This window comes from Lactuca virosa, chromosome 3 (genome assembly GCF_052849685.1).
Source record: "Lactuca virosa cultivar CGN04683 chromosome 3, Lactuca_virosa_CGN04683_v6, whole genome shotgun sequence".
Taxonomy (NCBI): Eukaryota; Viridiplantae; Streptophyta; class Magnoliopsida; order Asterales; family Asteraceae; genus Lactuca; species Lactuca virosa.
In genome coordinates this window covers 39569125-39582517 of record NC_136428.1, presented here as the reverse complement: position 1 = coordinate 39582517, position 13393 = coordinate 39569125, and the positions used below count along the sequence as shown (strand labels likewise).

At 34.1% G+C, this 13393-nt stretch overlaps 1 protein-coding gene and 1 long non-coding RNA gene across 2 annotated transcripts; both read right to left on the bottom strand.

Annotated features, from left to right (window-relative positions):
* Window positions 1–1740: 1740 nt before the first annotated feature.
* Window positions 1741–2523, bottom strand: LOC145162277 (uncharacterized). The gene is made up of 2 exons (XR_013739006.1): window positions 2210–2523; window positions 1741–2115 (listed from the first exon to the last, which is right to left on the bottom strand). It is a non-coding gene; the product is annotated as an uncharacterized LOC145162277 (long non-coding RNA).
* A 1440-nt stretch (window positions 2524–3963) lies between these two features.
* On the bottom strand, window positions 3964–6199 carry LOC145165517 (protein RGF1 INDUCIBLE TRANSCRIPTION FACTOR 1-like). The gene is made up of 4 exons (XM_079084250.1): window positions 5941–6199; window positions 5670–5867; window positions 5023–5238; window positions 3964–4647 (listed from the first exon to the last, which is right to left on the bottom strand). The coding sequence occupies exons 1-4, from the start codon at window positions 5941–5943 to the stop codon at window positions 4390–4392; spliced, it is 675 nt and encodes a 224-aa protein (XP_078940376.1). The 5' UTR covers window positions 5944–6199; the 3' UTR covers window positions 3964–4389.
* Window positions 6200–13393: the final 7194 nt, after the last annotated feature.

Here is a 13393-nt window from a genome sequence, read left to right as displayed (position 1 = left end):
TCTTCGCATAGGAGAGGTTGGCAGTGTCCCAGAAAATTCCAGCTGTCTCGACCATTTACTCGAAGTTATTTGCAATCAGGTTGAATTTATCTGAGTCCCCATAGATAAAGCTGAAGACCCATAATTTTTAGCCATGCCAATCGTTCAAATCTTAACTCTTCATGATCACCAATTTTCAGCCACTTGAACCATTTTCCTAGTATTATGTATTCGATAAGAATTCTTAGATAAGTTTAAATCTTAGTTGACAGGCTAGGGGGCTAAGATGTTGTCGATTAGGGGGCAGATATGCTCTAATTCGTGATGTGTATGGTCTTTGGATATTTATTATTGTTCGCTTTTAAGATGCCAGTTACGATTGCTAACAATCTGGAGTCGGGGAAAGTTAACTTTTTTGGGGTTATGATATTGATTCAAAAAAATTATGTGGGTCAAATGGTCAAATGTTCTAGCTGCTAAACATCTTGGGGGCTTGTCTATTTGGAGTATTTTATCTTTTATTGATGCATTGTTATTAAAGTGGAGATGATGGTTTTTTAAAAATCTTGATATGATGTGGGTTAGAATTATATGTTCTATTCATGGACACTCTGGCGGTTTTATTGTGGGTTCGAGAAGGGTACGTTGTTCGAGGGTGTGGCCTTCTATTGTGGATTTAATCCTTAAACTGCATAATAGATAGATATTTCCTTTGAGTATTCTTAAAAAGAAGATTGGAGATGGTTCAGAAACAATGTTTTGGAAAGATGATTGGATTGGACCTGGTACCTTACAAGTGATGTTTCATCTTTTGTTTGTTTTGGATTCTAATGTCGATTGTTATATTGTTGATAGAAGAGAAGTTCGTGCTTGGAAGTGGCGGAGACGACCTATATTAGTTGCTTCCCTCTTTTCACAACTCCCGGTTTTAGAAGATTTGGTGGGGGAGGTTGTTTTTGTTGATCATAAAGATGACTGGTCTTCGGGCCTTAGTAATGGTGGCGATTTTACACTTAAGGAGACAAGGATATTCATTGATGACTATGCTTCGACACAAGCTACATGCCAAACATGATGGAATGCATTAATGCTAATTAAAGTAAACATTTTTAGATGGAGGTTTTTCTTGAATCGGCTCATGTCTAGAGATAATCTTCTTGTGCATGTTGTTGATGTTTTGCGTGTTCTTTGTCCTATTTGCAATAATGAGGCAAAGGAGGTGAATCACATTTTTTTTGTATGTCAAGTAGCGAAAGATGTTTTTTTGTTCTTGAGTAGATGGTGTGATGTGGACTTTTCCAATTAGGTAAATGTTAATGTTTTTTAGATTTTTTTTAATTCTTCTCGGCTTTCTGTGGCAAGGAAGAGGGTGTTGGATGCCATTATTTCTAGACAAAACTACAAAAATAGTCCCTGTGTATGCATTTTTTTGGGGTTTTAGTCCAAACCATAACTTTTTTGGATTCGTGGTCCTTTTAGACTGCTATGTATGTGAAAATAGTCCCTCCGAAAATTGAAATTGAAATAAATATAATACCATTGAGGTATTTATTTTTTATTTTTCTTTCATTTTTCTAAAATTTAATATTTGTTTATTTATTTTATCAATTAAAAAAATAGTAGAGGACCCACCTCTCTCTCTCGATATCCACCAAATCCAATAGCATCTTCCAAAACAAAACCCTAACGGTTCTTCTGGTACACAAGACGGAAGTACCATAAATCAACTCATACCACACAAGACATTCAAGAACACCCACATACAAATCAGTTTATGGGGAATGAACACCCACAAACAAATTGATTTCCAGAAATGAGAACACACACTCTCCAAAAAGAAAAACACACACACAAATCAATTTCGGAAATGAGAAAACACAAACAAAAACATAAACACGCTATCTGGTTCCTTTTGAGGGAATTAATACACACAAACATGCACAATTTCAGTTTTGATTCAAATTTAGGGTTCCGATTCTTGAGTTACCATCTGAAAAGCCCTTGGCGAACAAATCTGGGAAGGAGGTGATGATCTTCATCTGATTTCGTTTTTTGCTTGCATCTAATTTAGATCTTCATCTGAGCAATTGGCAGGTTTAGTAGCCCAAGATTCCCCAGTGAGTAAATTGTTAGAAACTGAAAAGAAATAGGCATAAATGAGGTTTACTCCAATGCTTTCAGGAAGTGAAGAATTGAAAAGATTGTTGGAGTAATCAATGAAGGTAGCAACTTGTGGTGGAACCGGAATCACCCTAGTGAGGCGATTGGAATGCAGGTCAATGACAAAAAGCGGAGGAAGGTTCAGATACGAAAAGCCTCCATTTCCAACCACCCAGATCCAACTTGGTATTTCTCCAGCAATTTTGTTGTCTGAGAGGTCTAAATTTATAAATCTTGTTTGGATGAACTTAGGGTGATCGTGTGTGAACCAGAGAAAGGTAGAGACCGGAGATGAGAGGGATGAAGTCGAGTAAAGGTAGAGACAGCGAAACCTGCAACTCCGACCTCTGTTTCATATGTTCTGATTTTAACCCATGTGCAGAGAGAGAGAGAGAGAGAGAGAGAGAGAGAGAGAGAGAGAGAGAGAGAGAGAGAGAGAGAGAGGCCTCTTATTTTTTTAATTATTAAATTGAATAAAACATTATTAAACTTTAAAAAAATGAAAGAAAAAGAAAAAATAAATACCACAAGGTATTATAGTCATTTCAGTTTACCGAGAGACCAAATCCACAACGAAACTATCTCAAAAAGACCACGAAGCCAAAAAAACCATGGTTTGTACTAAAACCCCAAAAAGAATAGACACCACATGGACATTTTTGCAATTTTGTCTTATTTCTATGTCTTGGTGGCACTTATGGAACTTCCGGAATAATTGTGTTTTCTATTAGTGTCGATGAAAAAAATAGAATAGTTGATGATATTGTAGCTTCTTCTTTTTGTTGGATGATCTATATGAAGCACAAGTTCAATTTGGATTGGAATTTGTGGCTCAAAAATCTCATTTTAAACACTACTTTGTAATTTTTTCCTCTAACTTCTTGCTTGGGTCGCATGTTTTTTTTTATCTATTTTTTATTCAGCCGTTCAAAACAAAAAACATAAGGTATGAATTTTGTTTGAACATCCATGCCTCCTACATAGAACACATTAACATCTACAAATCCTTCTACATCTAGCCTAGGATTGAAGGGCCGGAACGGAGGTGTTCAAAGCTCTTGATCTCCCCAAATAGTGTGGATTTTTCAATCCATTGCTCCGATTATGGGGCTTTTTTAGGAGGATTGAAGGTCATAATAGTCGACATTGTCGGGAGACCTTTAACAACAGCCACCCATATTTGCAACAAACCCACCATAGAGTCTTCGGCTAACCATGTTTGACCTTTCATCTCCTTTTTCTTTTAAAATTCGATTGCTACTCTATACACAAAAAGAAAATGAAAGTATGCTGTCGTAATGAGTTATATATCACTATCACCGGTAAAAAATATATATATATAAATGTGTTGTTAACTTGTTATTAATAAAACAAATACAAATAAAACACTTAAATAATATTAACTATATCTTATAATATAAATATTTAAATCATCACGCATGAAATATAATATATTTTAGAAAACAAAGTGGTCAATAGTTTAATAGTTTATCCCAAAGAACACTCGCAACGAGGACAACAAACGGATGACATCAACGGTGGAGAATGAAGGAAAGTGTGATTAAGATACGAGTATTCGATGAATCACCACTGTTGCTGATTCCATCAAACAAGACACATCACTTTATCTTAACCAATCAAATTCCGCCACCACTCCCCCCACTTGACACCTCCACCATTCTTACCCTTTTTCTTCCCACCATTCCCATCTGGCTTACGTGTCCATACACAAACTTTCTATATTTAGTCGCCTTTGTATCTCATGCATCAACACTTGTACATTCATAATTATTTATTACTGCCTATTAAACTTGAACATTATAATAGAAGGAAGTTATACAATTATATTATAAACATCTAGTCATACATGACTAAGTATATTGTCAAACAAAAACATAATTACATTCTTGACAAATATAACCAAAGTATTTGACATTTTATGGAAGCTTTGTTTATTTATTTTCCAATACAACGCAAAACTACTATACCATTCAACTTACACCTTGTAGACAATTTATCATATTGTCTTGATTTTTTTTATTTTGTTTCCTTTTTTGCCCTTCTATTCCAAGACTATTACTATTAACTATAGGGTGCGTCTTTGTACATAATGGTAAATTTCGTCACACCGGCCTTTGTGAAAAGCACTAATGCAAGGAAATTAGGAAGAGGGTGTGTTTTGAAAAGAGTAGGTATAAGGGGGGGGCATTGGGTAATTAAGTAGAAGTGTAGGGGGGTTGACTGGGTGGTTTAGTATTCTATGACTAGTCCACCCATGGGGGCTCTATGAGGTATGCCCTTTCTTCTCTTGGCCGTCCTGAAGCTAGCGGCGGTCGGCGGCGGCGTTGACGGAGTGAAACTGTGGGTCCGGCCGTTGCTATGGTTACTCTGACGTCCATGGCTGCTGCTGCTGTAAGAATCCTCTGAATCGGAGATTGCCATCATTAAATGCTTCTTCTCCGGCGAAATCTTCCTCTTCCTCTCGAAATTCGTCGACGTTCCAACAATCTGCACCGATCATAAGATTCAATCACGTCAATAAATAACAATAAATTAATTCGATTTTTCCATTTGATTTCAATAACTACTCATTCAATGTCGTATCAAATAGTCAATTTTCAATAATTACACATTCAATGTTTCTGATACTGATTGTAGATTTTAATTATGGAACACCGATTTGAATTTTAAAATCGGTAGCAAAACCCATCAACAACCATCACCAATAATCGTAAAAAATAGAGTAATTTATAATAATAAAAAAGCGGAAAATATGGCCAATGGCCACCATTGATGAGTACACGCAAAATAAGAAGTCAACTACGGAATCAGAGGATTTTTAAGGATTTTTCAAAAATTAAGCTCAGTAATCGATGAATTTACCTTACAACCAAGTGAACAGAATCGGAAGGAATCAAGAAGGCTTCGCTCACAAACTTCACAGGTATTGGTAACGCCTTTTCCGGGCCTCGGCTGTGGACGTTCGTTCAAGAACACAACTTTTGCGCTGTTGATAATGTAAGTCTGCACTGAACTGATGTCCAAGTATTTCTGAATCTCGGACACTCTGATCACATCGTGATACGATGACCTTCGAATCTGGTAAAAAAATCTCAGTTAGAATCGATAAAAATAACCTCGAATGATCTGTGGGTGATTTTGAAGTTTCTAGAAATGGTTAAAACAATGATGATTAAAGTCATAATCGGTGTGAACCCAGAAGGTAAACTTCAGGAATGGTTGGCATTGAATGATCCACATGACTAAATTCAAAAACGAAAAGTCAAAATCGGTTAGCATAAAGCTGTTCAGAAGAAAACAAAATTAATAATGAAGTAATTGATAAATGGAGCGATTGAAATCTGGTATTCAAATTGAAATTGGTAAAAGCTGATTGTAAATGAAATTAGAAAAAACCGAGATGTTAAAATCGAAAAATGGTTAAAGGGTAGTAGATGATAAACTCATAAAAGTCAAATTTTATTGAAGAAAAAAGGGAGAATCAATGGAGAAAAGGGGAGAATATATACCTGAATAGCACGATGATCCTTGTGGTGATTGAGACAGAGAGAACAAAGAGGGCCATTCATGCAATCCAAGCAGTACATATTGCATTCAGACTTGTGCGAATCTGCGTGTAATTTGCATTGAACAAAGAAGCTTTCTCGAAGCATCGGTTTCAACCATGGCGGCCACTTTTGTTCTTCTTCATCAGGTCCTCCGGCACCCTACATTATTCCCACAAAATCAAAACCAATCCAAACAAAAAAAAAACACAAATAAACCCATCAATATACTTACCATAATCCGGCGGTTCTTGGGTTTGATTTCACGAACGATGGTGGCTTCTTGATTAACGATCGCCAGTTTGAGAATAACAACGGCAGCAACAGCGGTGGTGGTGGTGGCGGTGTGAGTTTAGAGCTAGAGAGCGAGCGAGAGAGAGAGAGAGAGAGAGAGAGAGAGAGAGAAAGAGATGTTGAGCGAGAGAGAGTGGGGGGAAGTGGAGGCGGCGAAGAATTGAGAGGGTACTTGTAGAAGAAAATGAGAAAATTTGGGTGGGTGGGTCGTTCTTATCTGCTCACGCAATTTAATGTAAATGAACCACTTACGAGCCTAACTCCGAACCTAAGTGAACCTTGGGTGCAAGGAACCCAACCTCCCTCTAGTTCTAGTTTGTTTATAATTTTATATATCACTCCCCCAAAGAAACTTATTTTCGAATTTTTGACTACAATTATGCATAAACCTCAATTATCTGCCTTTGTATCTTTTCTTTCTATCTAATAAATGAATATGGTTAATCTCATTTTGTCATGTGTCAAGCTATTAAATCAATAATACGCCACGTGTCATTGTTTTGGTTCTTCAATTTGAATTTCATTTTACAACTCATACTCATAAATACTCATAAATTCTTATATGTCAACAAAATATGTTAATATTACTCACCGCATCTATCCCCCGATTAAGGGATATTTACCAAATTTTGTTACACTTATTATGTTTACATTTCAAGAAATTCCATAAATATTAATGTTAGTAGATTTTGAGATTTTCAACGTCAAGAGAGATATATTAGACCCGCATATGTATTAAAATATTCATGCTTTAATTTTATTTTTTTTTACGAATTTATAAGTTTTTTATTTACAATTATTTTTTTGTCGTTTGAAAAAAAAAACTTCATAAGTTCATATACTTATTTTCAGAAATATATTTTCCTGCTTATTTACCATGTGTATGCATATCAAACCCCTGAAATTCCTGAAAATTAGCAAACATTATTAACCAAATCAACATAATTTATCATTCAAAAATCTAAAATACGGTTATGATAAGCTAATTTTAATATGTATTGAATACCTTTCATATCAACATTACCTTCCATATCACCAATGTTATATAAAGTACGATTTTAATACCTTTGCTTTTTCTCTCTGCATTCTTTTTCTCCTCCTCGAATTTCATACTACAAGGTACTATAAATCCATGCTTTTGCTCCTCAAATTTCTTTCTGTATGTTGTCCTATCTAGAGTTCAAAATAGAGAATGATTAAAATTGTTAATTTTAGATAAACATGATAGACTTACAAATAAAACTTGTAATATTATTTATAAAGATGTTTTTAGAAATTTATAAATTGTTTGTAAAATATTATTTATCATAACATGTTTTATTATTATTGTTAATAAAACTTTGTTAAATTTTCTTTTATAATTTCTTATTTTTTTATAATATATGTTTATTTTAACAACTTAATTTTCTTAATTTTCTGATTTATATATGAATTTTAATTGTATAACCGTGATTCTCACGGGTTGTAAACTAATTTTTATGATATAAAACAAGTCACAAAACTATCACGTGAGGGGTGGTTATTATATATAGTGTTTATCTTTTTGAAAAAGTTTTTTTTACATTATTTATACGTGTTGGTGGATAAAATTATGTTAAAAAAATGTTTGTTTTTAAAAGAGAGAACAATGTTTGTTTTTAATTTACATAAAATATAATAAATTCTTTTTAAAATTAGCAGATGTTTCAAAATATAATAAATGGTTTCTAAAATTAGAAGATGTTCTTAATGTTTAGTTTTTATACTAGAGCTAATGACATAAACCTTAAGTTTCCAGGTTCTTGTAGGTTTACCTAAAGTTTGATTTTATATCTGTTTTCCTCTCATATTTTCCAAAAAATGTTATAGGTTTTTCAGATTACCATTATATTAATTTTCAACCCCCTCCCCCCCCCCCTTCCCCGGTAAGTTTATATTTTTCTTACATTTTTACCCTTAAATTTATAATTTTTTTATGTTTTTACCCTAAATATTTTTTTCATATTATACGTATTCATGTAGAAAAATCGTACTTATATACAAAAAAATGTTTAATTAAACATTGCATTTACGTTCTTTTTAAATGTTATATATATATATATATATATATATATATATATATATATATATATATATATATATATATATATATATTAGCCCTTTATACTATCTCTTTTTTTCGATTTATTTAGTTATTTGGTTTTTTAAAGTTTTTTTTTTCTTGGTTTGTTTTTTTATTTGATTTTTTTGTTTTTTAGATTACTTATTATTTTGACTGATTTTATTTTATATTTGAACATTGTTTTTATTTATTTTTTAAACTCATAGTTTTTAAAGATGATAATAGTAACAATGGTGGTTGAAGGATCGTAACAAAGAAATAATATCAAGCAATACGAACAAACAAGATAATTAATCAAAAACTAATTTCGATTAAGAATTTCTTATAAAGAGAGAATGCACAAAACGGTTGTTCTACATCAAAACCTAGTGTAACTTATATACAAGGTTAACGCCTATTCTAGAATCAAAACCCTATGTATCAGGGATTTGAATACAAAGATAACTACTATATATAAGAGATATATTATACAAAATATGATCTTATCACAAAGATAATGGATCAGAAACTTGATTCAAAAGAAACATGTCACGCTGTAGTGAAGCTTGGACATCGTCTGATAGCGCCGATGAATAAATCAATGTGATACAAGTTTGACTCATCGGATTATAAGGTTTGACCATACAATCTTCCCTAATATGATAATGTCAAAACTTATTCCAATTGTAGGTCTTTAATACAAACTTTATCAATGTAACACCCAATTCCAGGTAAGCATCACTTCTGAACTATCAATTAAGTTGTAAAGGATGAAAACCTTGGTCACGACGTGAGATTATATGTGTCACGACGTGACGATGCCTGGTAAGGAACGTGCATCTTGTTGGTGGTCACGACGTGACAACCCTTGTAAGCAAAACCCTAATTTCAGGGTTTATGCCCCTATTTAAGGGAAGTGAGGGCTAGGGTTTGCACACTCTTAGCCTCCATCACCTCCCTTCACCCTCAAGAAAACCATAATCCTCCATTATTGATCTTTGAGCTCCTTTTTGGTGATTTTAAGCCTTGAAGAATAAGAGAAGGCATTTGTTGCATCATCCCAGCTAGCATGCCACTCATTCATCATCTTGAGATGCATTAAGACTCTTGTAGGTCCTTAAGTTCCTGCCTTTTTAGCTTAAGCATATTAGATCTAGATTTTGGTCTACTTTTCTTATAGGAAGTTTGAGTGTTGGAATCTCATAAAGTTGGCAACTTTATGAGTTATTGAGACTCTTTTGTAACCCCTTGTCCCAAATCTGGAATATTAGTGAGCTTTGGGTTCCATGCATGGGATTTGATCTCATTTTCCCAACATCTTGATCTAGCTTGTGTTTAAGACATGCATTGGACATGCATGTCTAAAAAACAATGATTTTTATGGTATTTTGAGATGGAGAAAGCCTTCTAGAAAGTTTGGTTTCTTGGCTTGAAGGATTAAGAGCTTAACCATTAAGCTGTCTAAAGCAAACCTCACAACGTGACGGGTTGGTTGTCACGAGGTAAGGATGATCAGATTCGCGATTATTTTGTCCTCACTCCGCCACGACGTGACCAATGGATGGTCACAACGTGGAGAGCGGCTGAAGTGACCTCTAAATGTTGATTTTGACTTTGACCATTGAGTTTTTGACAAAGTTTTACTTTTGGTCAAATTGAGGATTTTGGGCTATAGTTTGAGTTTTGGTCCCTGTTTGTTGTATAGGTGACCTGTAGTGTCGGTTATTGGATCTGTAATCAATGTTGTTATCTTCTAGGCTGCAAGGTAAGTTTTCTCACTATACTTTGTACTGCAGTATGTGTCCTTATGTGTATGATGTTGTTATGTTATAGTAGTATGTTAGACTGGTATATTTGTTATGATTACCTGTGTTTGCTTGTTATTGTTTTGATACATATGTCGACATAGTGCGGTTGGGTTGAGTTGGTACAACTTTATGCTGTAGGACAACAAACTCGGGGGAAATACAACCTTGTGTTGTGGGCCCAATGGCAATCCAGTCCTGTGAATGTGGGCCCGGGGGTAATCCATTCTTATGACTGTGGGCCCAGGGCAATCCAGTTTTATATTATGGGTCCGGTGTGCATGCATTGTATATGTATTACTGTGTGGGGTATTTTGGGGGAACTCACTAAGCTTTGGCTTACAGTTGTTGGTTTTTATGTTTTCAGGTACTTCAGATGATCGGGGCAATGCGAAGGCGTGATCGTACACATCCTCCTGTTGTTTTATGTTTGAAGGATTATTTTGATACTCAGATTTCTTTATGGATTTGATTTGAAAACAATATATGATTGTCAAATTGAATTTATGAAAATATCTTTTAAAAATGAAAAAAAAAATTGTCATGGTTTTTGGGATGTTACAAGTTGGTATAAAAGCCATGGTTTGAGAGAATTGGATAAACACTTGTGTGATTCTAGACTCAAATTATGGATCTACAAAATATTTCATAATTAATTTTAAAATAATAAAAGGAGAGGATGCGATGTGTACAATCAGCCGAAGCCCAGGGGGAGTTATTCCCCAAGATACCCACACTTGTTTTATGTGTATTGATGATATATTAGAAATACATGCTAGTTTACAGGCTAGGGATCATCAGGAATTGCATGATAGAATTGCCTGATTTTTGATGCTTGATAACCTAGGGGATTTTTTGATATGCTATATGAAACTGACATTATTACTGTAGTTTCTTAGTGTGTGCATTACGGTTGTACATAACTAAGATTTTATAGCCTGAGAATATTTCATTTAGCCTTATTTCATGTTCCTTGTCTGGTTGTGGGCTTAGTGTAAAATCAATTATTCGACTGTCCATCGAATCCAGTGTTATGTATGATTAGCATGCACAAAGCGACTGCAGAGTTAGTGGAAGTTTCATGAGTAGTTATGGTTGTTAGAAAGTCAGCGTAAGGAATTGTTAGCTACTCTTGAGAGAGTTGATATATAATGTATGTGTATCCTAGTTGCTTGGCCTTTGTTGTCGGGAAATTCGTGACGATGCTTCGAGACAAATACGGGTAGGTGTGGAAGGTAGTATGGTTCCGTACTACTGGAAGCACATGATTTGTACTCGTATTGAGGAAATCATGATTTCCAAGGATTGAGGGATCAAGTAGTGATGTACTACTGGAAGCACAGGATTCGTACTCGTACTACTGGAAGCACATGATTCATACTCGTATTGTGGAAGGTAGTATGGTTCCAGTTTATTTTCAGTATGGAGATCACGAGAGGTTCAGGATTAGGACCTGACGGCCCAGAGAGACCACGATTGACTGATAATGAGATTCGTGAGATGATCACCACTCACTGACTATTACAGTTAGTGAGGCGATCCCGAAGATGTTTGGGTCTGTCAAGACCGCCATGATTGAGTTTTTTGATGAGCGTTATGCCGTCGTCTCTGAGGCTGCTGCTGCCGCAGCCACTGCAGCCACTACGGTTGCAAGATTTCAAGGTAAACGGATGATGTAGTATCGATACTTCAGCAACACGAATCCCCCGAGTTCGACGGGTTCAAGGACCCGATCGTCTCCATAAGATGGATATTTGATGTGGAGGGTTGTTTCTTCACATGCTCATTCCTGGAGGACCAAAAGATCAAGTTGTTGGATTTGGTGTCTAAGCCAATAACTGAATTAATATATACTTGAATTATTAGCAAAGTCCTTTTGGGTTGCCCTCGGGCCTAGTAATTGTATAGGATCACTTTTACAGAGAGACTGATTTATTGATTTATTATATGATTAATAAATAGCAATAAATGAATTTATTAACATGTTATAGAAATAATATAATAATTAAAAATAGTATTATTTAATTAATAATAATAAATTAATTGGAATTAATTTTGGGATTAACTGGATTAATTAAAAGTGCAAGAGCTGAAGTGTAATCGTTCAATAGTTGAACAAATTAGGGTTCCAGAACCTTCCTTGGAAGGGCGGACGAAATTAGGGATATTCCAGAGTTTGTGGAATATTCCCTACAGATAAATAGGAACCTGGATAATTACAAATTTGAATTAATATTATTTTATTCAAATTAGGGTTATCTGGGGTTTCCTAAATTAGGGTTATCTAGGGTTTCCTCAACCTATTATTTCCGGCCATCTCTTTATTCCTAAGGATAGCCGAAATTTCTCCACCCCCTATCCTCTCTCTTTAAGCCTCCTTGTTGCTAGGGTTGGGTGTGAACCATCAGAGACACGAGATTTCTGGTGCTAGCTTCCAAGTAACTTCAAGAAAGATTGTGATTGATTATTAACTAGTATAATCAAGAGGTACGTAATTCTAAACCCATTTGCTATTTCGAAATACCTAGGGTTCTTGATATTCAATTGTTTATTGTATTCAATAGTGAAAACATAGATACTTTAGGTTGCATGAGAACTTAGGGTTTAAGTTTTTCCGCCAAAATATTTTTTTTTGTAACCTATAAATCCCATCAGTGGTATCAAAGCGGTTGTTTTCAATTGAATATGCATAATAGTTGAATATGCAAATTTCGACTTGGGCTAGGATTCTTAAAACTCTAGCCTCCACCCTTTAATTTCAAAATTTCTAGGGTTTCATAAGGTTTCCTTATTTGATAATTATTACTTTTAAATTGTTTAAAATAGGATAATTAAAATTGGATAACCCCTTATCCCTTGATTTTTGAAAAATTTAGATGGAAAGAGATTCAGATTAAATTTAAATTATTTGATTAATAGTTAATGGTAAATAATTATTTAATCCTCATAAGATTTAAATTAATTTAATTAATTGTTAATTAAAAAATAAAGTTTAAATTTAATTGGTTTATTTTAAATTGAATTGAGTCTTTTAATATTGAAAGATTTAAATTAAACCTAGTATTTTAGAAAAGTTTTTAAAATACACCCTATATATATATATATATATATATATATATATATATATATATATATATATATATATAATATTATAAGTTAATTACTATATGTATAAGATTAAGTCAGTCGGATCGCAAGTATGACTCATTCACGAAGATGAACTATAAGGGGCATATAAGTAAACTACCTATAAAATGGTAGTTGAATGGGTGTCCACTCTCAGTCACCGCTTCCTTGTTTGGTGGAGGGTCGTTAGAAGAACGGGTCTGATAGGACATTAACTTCATTAAATGTATAATGCTACTAAAGTACTAGAACTCATTTATTAAATCCCAATCTAGTTACTTTAGGGAAAATGCTAATTTGTATGCTAATCCATGAAATTGTGCATTATGTTTTATCTATCGTTAGTGGAGCGTGTGTGGTTAACCGACAGACTAATATGAACT

Coding starts and splice junctions, on each gene's coding strand:
- LOC145165517 (XM_079084250.1), bottom strand. Junction 5,239..5,669: donor AGGATCATCGTGCTATTCAG/GTATATATTCTC, acceptor TTTTTTTACCAG/ATTCGAAGGTCATCGTATCA. Junction 4,648..5,022: donor TCTGTTCACTTGGTTGTAAG/GTAAATTCATCG, acceptor TGATCGGTGCAG/ATTGTTGGAACGTCGACGAA.